Raw genomic sequence first — 15,244 nt, forward strand, 5'->3', positions numbered from 1 at the left:
CAATGAACATTGTGGTACATGACTCTTTTTGAATTATGGTTTTCTCAGGGTATATGCCCAGTAGTGGGATTGATGGGTCATATGGTAGTTCTATTTTTAGTTTTGTAAGGATCCTCCATACTGTTCTCCATAGTGGCTGTATCAATTTACATTCCCACCAACAGTGCAAGATGGTTTCCTTTTCTCCACACCCTCTCCAGCATTTATTGTTTGCATCTCAAGAACCTTAATCACATCTGTAAAGTTCCCTTTGCCACATTAGGTAACATATTCACAGGTTCCAGGCATCAGCACCTGGACATCTTAGGCATTGGGTTGGAGGGGGAGGGTGTTAGTCTACCCTACCCAGGTGCCTTCTCAATCCCTTTGTGTAATTCCACCCTACTTTTCCTTTATGCTACCTCCTGGTTTTCAAAGACCTCACTCAGCACTGCAGTGGTACTCCACCACAAGTCAAAAGTGATCTTATGTTCTGGGCCTTTCCAAGCTTTCTCCTTGTCCTCAACAGAACTTAATGGTCCTCACTCTAAGAAGTATAGCCTACTATTTTTAAACATTTTAATTTTATTTTGGTAAGAACACTTAACATGAGATCTACCCTCTTAACAAATTTTTAACCATATGATACTTTACCGTTGACTACAGGTACAATGTTGTGCAGTAGATCTCCAGAGCTTATTCACCTCGCTTAACTAAAATTGATGCCTGCTGATTAGCAGCTGCCCATTTCCCTTTTCTTCTAGCCCCTGGCAAGTACCTTTCTGTTCTTGGATTCTATGAGTTTGACTATTTTAATACATCATACAAGTAGAAACATTCAGTATTTGTCTTTCTGTGACTGGATTATTTCACTTAAGTTTCTCAAGGTTAGTACAGGCTACTACTATCTTCATTTTACAAATAAGGAATCTGACGCACAGGGAGATTGGGTAATTTATTCTAGACAACATTAACATTCAAACATGGGTAGTCTACTTCTGCATGAGAGCAGACAGCTGGCAATTGAGTAAGTGGTCAATATACAGGAAGACTGTAGTATACTTGTTTATTATTGCCTCCCTCCATTAGGCTGTGAGCTTCTTATGGGCAGAAACTTTCTATAGGCTGATGAATATCTTATTCATCTATTCTACACATACTAAATACCTCAACTGATTCAACTTTTCAACAAATGCCTATTATATAAAACAAAACAAAACAAAAAATAGTCTTTTGGCCCAATTCTTTTAGTTTACAGTAGATGGTAAGAAGGTTATTCAGACAAGCAAATTTTGCTAATATATTACCTAAAGAAAATTAACTGAGGAATTAAATTATCCTAAGTCAACTGAAATGCAGATTTCTCCTTAAAGTCTTTAAGAAATTTGTTTATCAGTGAAACTTACATAGTGATAATGGACTATTTTAGGGCAACCTTCAAGTCTGCCTAGAAGTCCTGTCCATGCCAAGAAGGAAGAAGTCAACAACAACAAAAACCCTACAGGTCAAGAAGAATATATTAAATATATGTAAAAACAATGGAGTCTCAGTGCTGTCCCTGGGGTTGTAAGATACATTATCTAAAAAGATGATGAGGTATTCATACTAATATAAAATCAGAGTCATAGACCCTTAGAGGGCCAAAAGATCTTACAGATTTTAAAGAAACTGAGGCCTCATTCACAGCATTTATTCCTAAAAGCAGATCTTTCAATAGGAAGAGAAAGGGGCTCTGTTGTAACAATTGACCATTTTAAGTTAAAAATATTATTACTTTCTTTAATGTCACTGAGCCAGTTTCCAAACTATGAAAGTGAAGCACATATGATAAACAGTTAAAGAATCAGGCATATGATGATTGTGAAATCAGAACCTGAAAAATACAATTTAAGTTTCTTAATATTCAAAGCAGAAAAATAATCCACAGTTATAAACAGAGTTTTGATTTACCAAAAACAAAAGCTGAACATTAAAATGTCAGAGTTTAAGTTAGTAAATCTACCTTGAAGAGTGATTATAAATTATATTAGTTTCCCACTGACTAATTATAAAATGATCTTTTCTTCCCTTAAAAGTACTACAGGGTATAGAATATTCATCTTCTAAATCAAAGTCAAAAAATTAAGAGTTTGGGATTAACATATACACAGAACTATAAATAAAATAGATAATCAACAAGGACCTACTGTATAGCACAGAGAACTCTACTTAATATTCTGTAACAGCCTAAATGGGAAAAGAATCTGAAAAAGAATAAATATATGTATATGTATAACTGGATCACTTTGCTGTACATCTGAAACAAACATAACATTGTAAATCAACTATACGGCAATATAAAATAAAAATTTTTTTAAAATAGATAAAAGCAAAACTTGCTAAAAAAGAACAAGTACTACAGGGGTACAGAATATTCATCTTTTAAATCAAAGTCAATAAAAAATAGTTTTTGAGAAATTAATCTGTTAGAAAGCCTAAGTAGAAACAACTGCTTTAAAATCCAGCTTGAAAATTTCACATGAGAAAAAGTGGTCAAAATATAAAATTGACAAACCTTAGATCCATTTTGTATTTGAAAGAACTAGCCAGTATTCTAACTGATTTGTGGTGCTTTTGTATGCAATCAAATTGAAGTGTGTCTTGTTTGATCAAATAGAAAGTCATTATTAAAGACACAGGAAAATGAAAACATATTTTTTAACTCACATTTTGAAGTGTGACATAGAAATAGAGACAAAAAGGATGTTATTGTTAAAAGTAGAAATAGATAAAATGGATGACATTTAGCACCCTATCCTCTGTAGTTACCTTCTACAGTCTATTTTTTTAAAAAATCTATTTCCTTGATAATTTTTCTTGCCACTTATTTGAAGTTATAATACTGCATATAGAAAAATGTTCTATCCATCATAATATCTTGAATTTACAGGTTAAAATTTATAATTTTATGCTTACAGGAAAGATCATTCTTATTTGGGGATAAATTTTGTTTCAAATTTTTTTTCGTTAGAAGTATTTACAATAACGTTACTGCTTTCTAGAGAAAAAGACAATTAGGCGTAACGTAGTAAAAAGTTACTTTTCAAATAAAATATAAAAAATAATTAATTTTGTTATGTTTCACCTTATGGTTGCTATGTCATATATGCCTGGGTCTGGATATGACATAATTATATTTAGAATTCCACAAATAATTTCAATAATTTGATACAGAAAATTATGCTTTTTTAAAAAAAAATCCCTTGTTTTAATCTCATTTTAATTAAATAAATTATTTTAAAGGTGAAAGCTGAATCATTTTTCTTTCTTCAATAGGTCTCATTTATTCTAAAGCCATATCATAGAAATAACAGACATTTACCACAGAAAGTATGAAATCTAGATTATGTATTTTACTGGATATTACCTATCCAGTTTTACAAAATGTTTAGACACTGTTTGGCTTAAAAACATGAAGCTGTTCCAAACTGATGACTTTTAAATCTAATTAATCTTGAATATAAAATTATTAAGTGACTTTCTGGAAAAAAACTTTGAAGTTACACATTTACATACTTTTTTGATCTAGCCTTTATAACTTCTCATGTTGTAAAGTCATTTGCCTGCTTTTAGCACCCTCTGCAGGTGAACCAATATTATACATGACATATGTCATTAAAAAGCAGTAAAAGAGAACCTTTGTGGAAAGGGTGCAATGAAGGTGATTAAATTGTGAAGAAATAAAATAAACAAATTATACTTTCTTAGTTCTGGTCAGGCAAGAAAATTCTGTTTGTAAGTTAATTATCTAATTTACTAAAACAACAACAAAAAACTGTGTGTGTGTGTGTATGCGCGCGCGCGCACGTGTGCGTATTTCAAAGATAAAATGTTACTATTCATTGTAACCACGCTACTGACATACAGGAAAAACTAAAATGCAATACTAAAAGAGAAGTTACAATCTGTAGATCATACCAAGAATATTCAAATGAGAAATTATTTGAAAATAAAATGAAGCTGTCAACTTACCATCCCTGTTGGACAGCAGACACACCAAGCCAGTAAGGCATGTGTCAGTGACTTCTGAGATGTTGGTGGCACATCTGCCTATAGTTTGAATAGTGGCTGCTGCAAACTGTTTATCCTGGCTTTTCACATAGGTCTAAAAAATTATCTCAGTTAGTTCATACATTGGCACTATCAAGTGAACAAAAAAATCCCTAATATATTAAGCTCTGTCAGAATATAAGAATTCTAGAATACATAATCTTCTCATCTAAAGGCATAACAAGAGGTCCAACTCCTGAATTAATGTAGTACTGTTTTTTCACTTAAAGAATGTGGCTACAGAAGAGGCACATTTTCAAGCCAGGTTCATTCACCTGCGGCTACAGTGGCTTGTGACTCCAGAAGAGATAGTGGGGAGCAGTCACTCAAGGACAGAAATTAGTTTAAGTGCAAGGTTGAAAGAGATGATGAGAACCCTCTCTTTGGAGGTTTCAGTTCATTTAACCAGCAGCATCTGTGAATCTATGAAAAAAGGGCTGCTTTTTCAGAGATACTAAAGCTAAAAATTGGGAGAAGAGGAGGTAAAGGATCAATATGCTACTGATAAACATTTTATACTTTCAAAATGGTATCTGAATGTTAGTAAACTGCAATAGCTACAGTGAGTAGCATTTCAATAAAGACTTTATAAATACTTGATTTGCAACGAAATAAAACACCACACTTTGGAAAAAGATTTTCTTGAAAAGAATGCTTTAAAAATACACTGTAAACCATATATTTATATAAACTTAAAAAGAAATTAATCACTTATTTATTACAGACCTAAAGAATTTCACTTTGGTTATAACTTTCCTAATTTAAAAACTAAGCTTTTATTGTATACAGAAACAAATGTATTTTTAATAAATATGCATATTTATATACATTATATATAAATGGAATTTAAAATCCCATTTTCAATTGAAATTTTAAAAAATGATTCCCAACCTCAAACGACAAGTACCTAATGTAAATTAACACCACGTTCAGCTAACATGCAAAACAGGATATGCATTTAAATGGTGCCTAAATGGCAAATGGAGGAGAAAATCCAAGAATATCTGAAAGACACACGAATTTAGTGAAAATGGTACCAAAACATGATTAAATGTTGAGGAAATAAATTAAACAAATTAAACTCTCTTAGTTCCATGTAGGAAAGATTAACTGTATTTAAAACCATTTCCCAGTTGATTACCTAATTTCCTCAGTTACAAAAAACTGAGTCTTTAGAAAAGTTCTCTATTTTCTCAAAAAGTTATGAATAAACTGTACACATCTATGAACATACCCATAAACACAGAAATAAGGTAAAATATAGACAGTGATAAAAAAGGATACATGAAGAAAGAATATATTAAAAAGTCTGACTAAACAGTGGACCTTACTAAACATCCTGATATTATATGAAATGACTAGATCACCAATATCCCGAAACAGGTAAATAATGCCATAAAATTACCTGAGACTCCTTCCCTACAACCCCAGTAACCCTGACATAAGCAGAAAATAGACAGCAAAAGGACACCCAAACAGATTACACAGATTACACATGATAAGAGGAAAAGCAAAAACTGCAAACACAAAGACAAAAACTTTAAAACAAAGTCAAATTTAAGCAATGTTCTATACCACAGATTATTAGATAAGAACTTGAGATACTATATTTTCTGGTATGTAAATATAAGATGAGCAGATATCTTAATTTTACAAGGACTTTTTCTAGAAAAATATATACCGTGAAAGTACAGTAATTCAGTTACAAAATTATAAAGCATGAATATGTTATAATATTCTACTACTCCTGTTAAAAGTGTAAGATCACACAGTTAAAAAGAAATACAATGTCTATATGGCTAAAAAGAAATTTAATGCAGGCATATAGAATGACTATGGCAACAAAATAAGTTAACTCTATAAAAGCTAGGAGGTGACAAAAATTCTGTGATTAGTGTGTAGCATGTGGTATACTTTTGCTAAGAAAACTGCTGATGAGATGTAAAACCCGTAATACTGATATGAGGTTTTCTATTACTGTGCTCCACCACTAAGTCTTCAGAGCTAACCCTTTCATCATAAAGGGTATAAGATCCATGAGGTAACTTTTTAGTATTTTGGGGGGATGTGTAGCTGGGAAGCATCTCATCCATCAGCACACATGATTTAAAAAATACAGCAAAACAAAACATTAACAACAATTTAAAAAATCATGATGAGGCCAATTTTAAACCAATTTTTTGGAGCTATACATGAAGCTAAGAGGACAATGTCTAAAACAGTAGGAGGCCAATCAAATAGGGACAACCATGGAAGAAGTGAAGCCATTTTCATGAGTAGAGTATAGCATGGCCTATATCGATGATTACAGCACAAAAAGATAGAATCCTTACAGTGACTTATTTTCAAACAAGGAGTTATAAACCAGTCTCTCAAATTCTATGATATGAAAACATGAGAGGGACTACCATTCCATTTCCCTTAAATTTTAGATTTGTAGTTAATGTTTATTCTTGAAAATTTATAAATTTATTAGTTGTCAATCTTGCCCCAAATCACTGTTTTATTTATACAAATACACATATCTAAATTGAGAAAGAGATATATCTTACTTTAAACTGAACAGATGCTTTAGAAGTTATTGTATAATTAGCACTGTACACAAACCTGAAATTCTCGAAGAAGAGTTGATATGTTGGCTTCATTTGCCAAGTTTGTCAAAATTTCAAGCTATGATAGAAAAAAGAGAAAGTAAACAGTTTAAAACACACATAAAAAGGATGAATTTAATAAAGGTTATGCATTTAATAGAAAGGTAATGTCTGTTTTTTAAAAAAGTTACACTATTACAAATGTGAGGCATTATACCCTTCAGGTGAACTTTGTCTCCCTATACCTACAAACAGAGAATAATTATATAGTGCCTAAAAGTAATTACAAAAAAGAGAATCCTACGTCTTCCTTAGTTGTTTGTCCCAACTTTATAATTTATATCTAATTAACCTAAACAACTTAAGGTAGTTTTATTTCTTTTTCTTTTAATAATAAAGTTAGAAAACGACTTGCCCTCCATGTAATACCTCTATATTCCAGATACCAATTAATTCCCTTATTTAGTTTTTCTTCATCCTACCATATCAAATATTTACACAGTTTAAATCTCTCTTCCAGATTTATAGTTACAAGAAATATGCAATTAAAAGCTCATTTCCAATAGGCTTGCTAAAAAAATTTCAGTTTCTACTCATAAAAAAATATTCAATTAATCTGAAGGAAAGCTTCAAAAAGGAAAAAAGGAACAGAAACAGATGGGACAAACAAAAAACAAAACACAAGATGTAGACATAAACACACTCCTATCAATAATTACATTAAAAGTAAATGGTCTAACACTCCAACTAAAAGGCACAGATTGTAGCAGTTCTTTATATATTCTGGACAGTAGTCAATTTTCAGATATATGTACTGGAAATATTTTCTCCTAGATTATGAATTGACTTTTCATTTTATTTTAATTTTTTATACAATTTTAAAAAACAATCTCTAATGTACAGAAAAGGTAAAAAGCAGTTTTTATCTGAACCATTTGAGTCCAGAGTCATCAAAATGATACCACATCATCTCCAAACACATCTGTACATATTTTCTACAAACAAGGACACTGTCCTACAGACCACAATACAACCAAGAAAACCAGGAAATTAACAGATACATCACATCTATGCAATAATAACTTACATTTAAATTTCACTAATTATCTCAACAATTTATAAAAGAAGAATCCAGATCCATATCATACAATGTATTTAGTTGTCTCTTTAGTCTCCTTCAGTCTGAAAGTTTCTCAACCTTTCTTTTGACCTTCACGAAGTGGACACTTTTGATGATTACGAACCAATTACTTTGTAAATTTATCCTTCAGTTTGGGTGTGTCTTAGTTTTTCGTTTTTTTGTGATTAAACTCAGTTTCCATGTGAAGAACCAATCATTCCAATATTTACTGAATAGTCTACTAATGAATAGTCCTCACTGGTTTACAATGTCTCCTCTCTTATATGGTACATTTTGATATGCATAGATCTGTTTCCAGGCTTCGTATTCTATTCCACTTATTTTTCTATCTAAATATCACACTGTTTTAATCATTATAACTTTATACCCATAACTATATTCTATACTGTAGTTATCATTCCCTGAACACAACACTCTTTCATAATCCCTTGTGTTAGCATAAAATGTGCCTTTCTCCTATACCCAATGCTACAACCTCCCAATCAACTTACCTACCAACAACAAAAAAATTGACGAAATCATGTTATTCTTTTTAGATCCACTCAAACATCATCTTTTCCACCAGTCTTTTCTAAATATCCCAGAGAATTGGCCCCATCTTTCTCTTTTTCCACAACACCCAATTCAAACCTCTTTATCACTTAAAACACATAGTGCTGAAATTATCTATTTCCATGTCTGTCTCCTTCACATACTTCACATACTGTGAATTATTCAAGGTATAGGTAGCATGTCTTAACTTTGTATTATTAGAATGTAGCACAGTAATTAGTATATAATAATGTAGTTTAAAAAGCATAAAGAAAATCCCTCAACGTATCTATTAAAAAAAAAAACAGGTCTCCATTTTGCAGATGCTAAACCAAAAGTTACAGCAATAGCGTCAAAGTAAACATGCATTAGAGTATCTGAAAAAAAAGAGCATTCATACCTTCAGTATCTTGATCATAGTTGGATCGGTTGACCTAACATAAAAACTCTTCAGATAAGGTTCAAACATACCCTAGATTACAAAAATAAATATATAAATACATTTATGGTACTAGTGTATTCATTTCTCTCTTGAATTTTGTGTTCACAATGTACATACCTTTCTCTGAATTGACATAGTTGCTATATTCTGTAGGACAATATACTGCACCTCCCTAGAAATTAAAGGAGAATTTTCACTGGGTATATTCTCCAATGAAATATCTTTAAGTAAACAGTACATTAAAGAAAAAGAATCAGCAATAAGACTCATATCATATTGAGTGGAACTCTTAAATATAATATTGAAAAGTTTTTAGTAAATCTTAGATATTTATGCCTTCTTTTAAAAATATTTTCCCTATAAACTATTAAATTAGATTTGATTCATCATGAGGAAGAGTTAAAACAAATTTTATAATACTGTATTCCGAAGATGTAGAGTCAATACTGTAGCTGCTCTGAACACGTACAAAGAAAGTATTCTTAGGGCTAATGGAACAAACATGACCACAGTGTTAATACAAACTCTTGATTGGAAGGCTCACCATGTGACTCAATTCTGCCCAGAGTGAAAGATAGATTTTTTAAAAAGCCATGTTATTTTATATCCAATTATCTAAGAAATGAACATGGAACTGAATCTGGTATAATGCTTCATGTGAAAGATGCATTCCAGATCCTTCTTTGAACCAGCTATGGAAAACAAAAATTATTGAGCTGTTAAAAGGGAAAGAACGACTACGTATAAAGACGAAATAGTATCTTACTAAAGAACGGCAAAAGCCAAACTAGGGCTAAAGTTGTGGCACTACGTTTGAGTATGGATGAAAATAAATATTTATCTTTCTCCTCCCAACTCCAATAGCATAAGTACTCAATGGAAAAAAATTTTTTAATTTAAAATAACTAATTACTGCAAAATATCCAGGGTAAGCTAAATAGCTTGAAACAATAGTATTCTTAAATACAGAAAACAAAACAAATGGCAAAATCTTTCTAAACACTGGAAGTATATGCCACAGGAACTCAAAGTTTTCTGAATTGTTGACCTGAACTACAGAATTATAGAGAGGTAAAATTAAAGAGAAAAGTATTCTGCTATCTATCTATCTATCTACCTACCTACCTACTACCTACCTACCTATCTCCAGGAAATGAAAAGAGTATGCATTTCTTTAAAATAAGTAGCTATTAAGAACATAGCTCTTTTCTTAAATAGAACAAACTATAGTAATTAAATATTGTAACTTTACAGGAAGCAGTAATTCTGTCATAAACTATATAATTCAGCATATGTATTGCTTTATATAAAGTCATGTATAATTACACTAAGTCAATCCGATAATACATTTAATATAGTTTTTCAGTGATTCCAGACTTAATACAACTCCCAAACATTATTACTGTCACACTAGAAGTATCAAACACTAATACTAGGCTACTGGTAATAGCATATACTATATGCCAAAAAAATACTTTCAACTTCTTTGGGCTTGAGGTTAAAAAGCCTTCAATATTTAGCATTAACTTTGAGATCAGTAATCTAAAGGCTTTTATAATAATCCCCTTAAGTATGAAATCTCATTGATAAAATACAGTCAGAGCTGCATGTTAAATGCCTAAGAGACACATTTTATTTGTTCAAACATTACTTTTAAAGTAATACAAAAGAAAACACACAAAAAATCATGTCCTACCTATTGCTACGAAGTAAACGCACTAGTGATTTAGAAATAATGCCAGCTTCCGATTTTGGTGCTATGTGCCAATAAAGCTGAGCAACTGCCATAACCACCTAAAAAGTAAAGCAGAGAACAATAAGAACTATAACAGTTTCATACTACAGTTTCAAAGTATATTCTTACATATTATTTCCTTTAACTCCTATAAAATTGCTGTGAAATAAGATGAATATGTTGTTACCCTATGTAGCAGGTTGAATAGTGTTCCCCTAAGAGTGTCTACCCTCAGAATGTGACTTTATTTGGAAATAAAGTCTTTGCAGATGTTATTACGGCAATGACCAAGGTGAGATCATACTTGATTGGGGGGCCCTAAATCCAATGTGAGTGTCCTTATCAGAGACAGAAAAGGACACACAGAGAAGAGGCAGTATGAAGATGGAGGCAGAGACTGCACTGAGGCATGTAAGTCAAGTAATGTCAAAGATTGCTGACAACCACCAGAAGCTAATTTCTCCCAAGAGCCTCCAGGAGGAACCAATCCTGTCGACAACTTGATTTTTAGACTTCTGGCCTCCTGAAATGTGAGAGAATACATTTCTATTGTTTTAATCCACTCAGTTTTTGGTAATTTGTTACGGCAACCCTAGGAAGCCAATAAATCCTCAGAAAAGAAAATGAATGCTAAACCCAAAGTCTGACAGCTAATACACGGCAAGGCTCAACCCACACTCCAAATCCCATACTCTTCCTAGTGTTGCTGCTGCTCTGAGACAGGGAGTGAAACAAGACACTTAAAGATAACAGCAGTAAGTAGGTTAAAATGTTAAAAACCAAAAAAGGTCAGTATATTTAAGTTTTAATTAAGGGGACTCTATTAAAACAATTCCTCTAAAACAGCAGCATTTGAAATGATCTTGCTTTTCAAAATGCAGAACCTTAAAAATAGTCTTTGGTTCAAAGCTATTATAGGGGTAATCAGAATTTCTGTCATAAAATATAAGAGTACTATGTTTCCCCTACATGCCTCTACACTTAGATCCAGAGATCAAAAGTCCAGACTTCCCACTTGCTGCAAGTATCCAGTTCAGCGTGTGGCAACTGCAGATAGAGAGCTACAGAAATTAATCATCTTACCTTTGGTTAGGAAGATATATTAATACTACTTTACTTCTGCTTGAACTATAAAGTTCTAATAAATATATGGCAGGAGTTTTACATATGCCTAAAGAGTATACAGTACCTGAGGGCGCTCGAAACAAAAAGAGTTTTTTCTAAAACTAAGAAACATTTTAAAAAAATAGAGTTACAGGATCCTCAAGTTACTGCTGTATGGCATTTTTGTGTACATTTTTTTAGATGACTGATTTATAGCTTTCAGACATTACTTGGGGATTTGAAGAGTTTAAGGGTATCTTATTTCTTCACTTGTGATCTACAAATACACTTTAATTATACAACAAACTCTTCTGAATTTAAAATCTTATTAAGAAAAACTCAATTAATGATTGACTTAATCTACAAATAGGTGACAGTCATTTTTTAAAAACATTAAAGCATACAGATGGCTAATAAGTATTAGCGTATGATAGAAGAGAAAGCTGAAGCTTAATAAACTGTACTTTCTATATGTGTCAATGTTTTTAAGATTCTAGATTCCACTTAGTATGTCATCTGTTCTGATACATTAATTAGGGCACTCCCAAACCCGAAAGGGCTAAAGGATCTTCTTTTCCCCAATATTTACAAATCTAACAGTTTTTAAATCTCTTCAATACCCAAAATTTGACATTTATAGTCTAATTTGTAAAAGCCATGAGGGAAGCTCCCATAACTCCAAAACAACTAAAAATATACCTCATAGGCCTTCAGCAGTTACATTATGTATGTTCATAAGAAAGTACATCCTATAAGAACTTTTTTATTTCTAACCATTCCTCCTCTATCACCTTACCTACACTGTCCAAATAGCCTCCCAACAGTGCTTCCAGTATCTCTTATTGCCAATTCAATCTATACAGCACTGACAGACTAAGTTTCCTGAACAAATTCTCAAAGTCTCTCTTGCAAGTTGAGAATAAGGCTAAACAAAAGAACCTCTATTCACAATTCTTCAAAAGTCAACCTTTATATATATTTAGCATCATCAAATAAGCAGGATACTAAAAGGTATTGGAACAAAAAATAAACTACCTTTATTTGGTATACAGTCAAACAAGCGGGGAACCAAAACATACTGTACAAAAAGTACAAACTACCTCTATTTGTTTCACTATTCAAGAACATTTTTGATCAGTGAGTATTTGAACTATAAAACTAATTTCCAAGACAAAGTTAAATTAATAGTGAGTCAATTATAAAGTAGTTTTAGGTGGCAAGTTACAGTACTTAAGTACCATCAGGTCAAGCGAGAGTATACTAAAATATAAGCATATTTTACAACATTAATAAAATAACATGTGTTATTATTGTGCATATTACTTAATCATGATTTAGAAACTAAATACTAGGTATTAGATAAAAACTTCCTAAGATACAAAGCTCTAGGGACCAAATTCTCAAGCATCAGAAAACAAAGGAAACTCTCATTTTCAAAGTTTTTACTACTTACTACTTGAACAGAACGATTCACTAAGAATTTTTTTTTAATTGAAAGAAGTTTAAGAAAATGTTGAACTTGAATTCATCAAGCCTTACAGAGAACTTCCAGTTAACAGGAAACACAGGATATAGAAAAGGAAGCAACCAGACAAATCCAGAGGAACATTCTGCAAGACTTGAGAGGTTTAAAAGATGTAACAACCAGACCCAATGCAGCACAACTGGTTTAGATGAACGAGTTATAAAAGAATTTAAGACAAATTGGTATTAAATGGGATGAAATTTTACTGAAATAGAGAACTGACTAGAAAAAAAAAAACAGGTTAAAAAATACTATGTGTACTATGATTTTTATCTTGGTTTTAAAAAATATATATGTATAGACATACACACATGTGAAATAGGTACATTTATGCAGAAAAAAACCTGGAAAAAACTGCATTAAGATATTATAACAGTGATTTCTGAGTGATGGGAATGTAATGGTTTAATTTTATTTAATTTTGCTAGTCTGTATTTTCTAATTTTCTATTGTGCACATGTATTCTTCTAAAATATAAAGGGTTATTTAAAATAAAAAGATGTCAACAACAACAACAAACTTAGGACCCAAGTAAGGATGATTTTTAATTATTCCTACCAGCTAAAATTATTATATGAGGCATTATGCTAGGTGCTTTTACTATATGTTAGTCTCTTCAAAACTCTTATCAGGTAAATACAAATATTATGGACTGATACCAGATTAAGTACTCACAACAACAATCCAGTAGTAGAGAAAAATACACAGTCCTCCAATCAACTGGTAAACATCTAGAAATTATATCTTAGGAATCCAATTAACAAAACCACAAAAAGGAAATGAAGTCCAGTAGGCATACAGCTACCAAACCAAGTAATCCTATTAAAACCTGCTTTTTAGTATATAAACAAATAAACCAACAAATGCTCCATTAGCACACTCAAAAATAAAGACTTATTTACTGAACTTACATACTTTTAGCCACTGTTTTAAAAAATCTGTGAATTATTTCTTATAATGATTTTTTTTTTTTTTTTGCGGTACGGGCGCCTCTCACTGTTGTGGCCTCTCCCGTTGCGGGGCACAGGCTCCGGACACGCAGGCTCAGTGGCCATGGCTCACAGGTCCAGCCGCTCTGCGGCATGTGGGATCTTCCCGGACCGGGGCACGAACCCGTGTCCCCTGCATCAGCAGGCGGACTCTCAACCACTGCACCACCAGGGAAGCCCTCTTATAATGGTTTTTACATACCGCTGCATTCCTGCTCTGAAGCAAAGGCTTTGTATTCCGAATTAAAAGTCTATGGTCTGGATCCATAGTATATGGCTTCTTCCTTTTGTCAGTCTTTTCCTTCTGTTCCTCATCAGAATCATAGAAATCCTTTTCATTGTCCTCTAGACCATCACCCTACAGGAAAGAAATCCAATCCCAAGATTAGTTCAGACCTGGGACAGCCCAAATATTACACAAAGAAAACTTTTTTAAAAACATTTACAATAATGATAATATTTTACTATAGAGTACGACTGTTGAGGCAATTTGAAATTATTATGTTACCTATATGGAAGAAAGGCATTGCTTTTTCTCATATTTTATGACACAGTAACTTTTAATGCAATAGATAATACTTTTATATTATACAGTAAACCTCTGAAAATATTAAATTACCATAGAAATACCCACAGCTGCCCAAAGGGAAAATCTAACCATTAAATTCTAACAAAGCCCAGGATATGAGACTACCCAAATCCTGAAAACTGTTTCCATAAATTATCAGTCACTCTGTAACTGAATCAAAGGGTCAGAAGAAAGAAGAAAATTGTTTGAACTGCAACACACATAAAAGAAATCATTAATAAAGTTTGACAGGTTAAAAATTGGTAATTAAGTAGATCCCTGTGTTGTCAAGACTCAGTTTGAGATTTATGTGTATCCCTGAGAGTTGATTCTATGTTTTTGCTTTGTACTTTTCATTTGAATTCTTTATTATCTCTGTCAATAAAATCAGCCTATAGGTATTTAGTCCTAAAAATAAACAAACAAACGAAAAAAGCACACAAAGACAATAATTTTTTTTTTTTTTTTTTTTTTGCGGTACGCGGGCGTCTCTCACTGTTGTGGCCTCTCCCATTGCGGAGCACAGGCTCCGGACGCGCAGGCTCAGTGG

General features: G+C 32.2%; 1 protein-coding gene across 1 annotated transcript in view; it reads right to left on the reverse strand.

Moving 5' to 3' along the window:
- Positions 1-15,244, reverse strand: part of AP3B1 (adaptor related protein complex 3 subunit beta 1) — a 277,730-nt gene that overhangs the window by 146,734 nt on the left and 115,752 nt on the right. Inside the window, exons 8-13 of the mRNA XM_007129837.4 lie at positions 14,329-14,484; positions 10,470-10,567; positions 8,891-8,945; positions 8,732-8,803; positions 6,676-6,738; positions 3,991-4,123 (exon numbers count right to left, since the gene is read on the reverse strand). Of these exons, the coding sequence (XP_007129899.2) occupies positions 3,991-4,123; positions 6,676-6,738; positions 8,732-8,803; positions 8,891-8,945; positions 10,470-10,567; positions 14,329-14,484 (577 nt within the window). The remainder of the gene's footprint in view (positions 1-3,990; positions 4,124-6,675; positions 6,739-8,731; positions 8,804-8,890; positions 8,946-10,469; positions 10,568-14,328; positions 14,485-15,244) is intronic.

This window comes from Physeter macrocephalus, chromosome 8 (assembly GCF_002837175.3).
Source record: "Physeter macrocephalus isolate SW-GA chromosome 8, ASM283717v5, whole genome shotgun sequence".
Lineage (NCBI taxonomy): Eukaryota > Metazoa > Chordata > Mammalia > Artiodactyla > Physeteridae > Physeter > Physeter macrocephalus.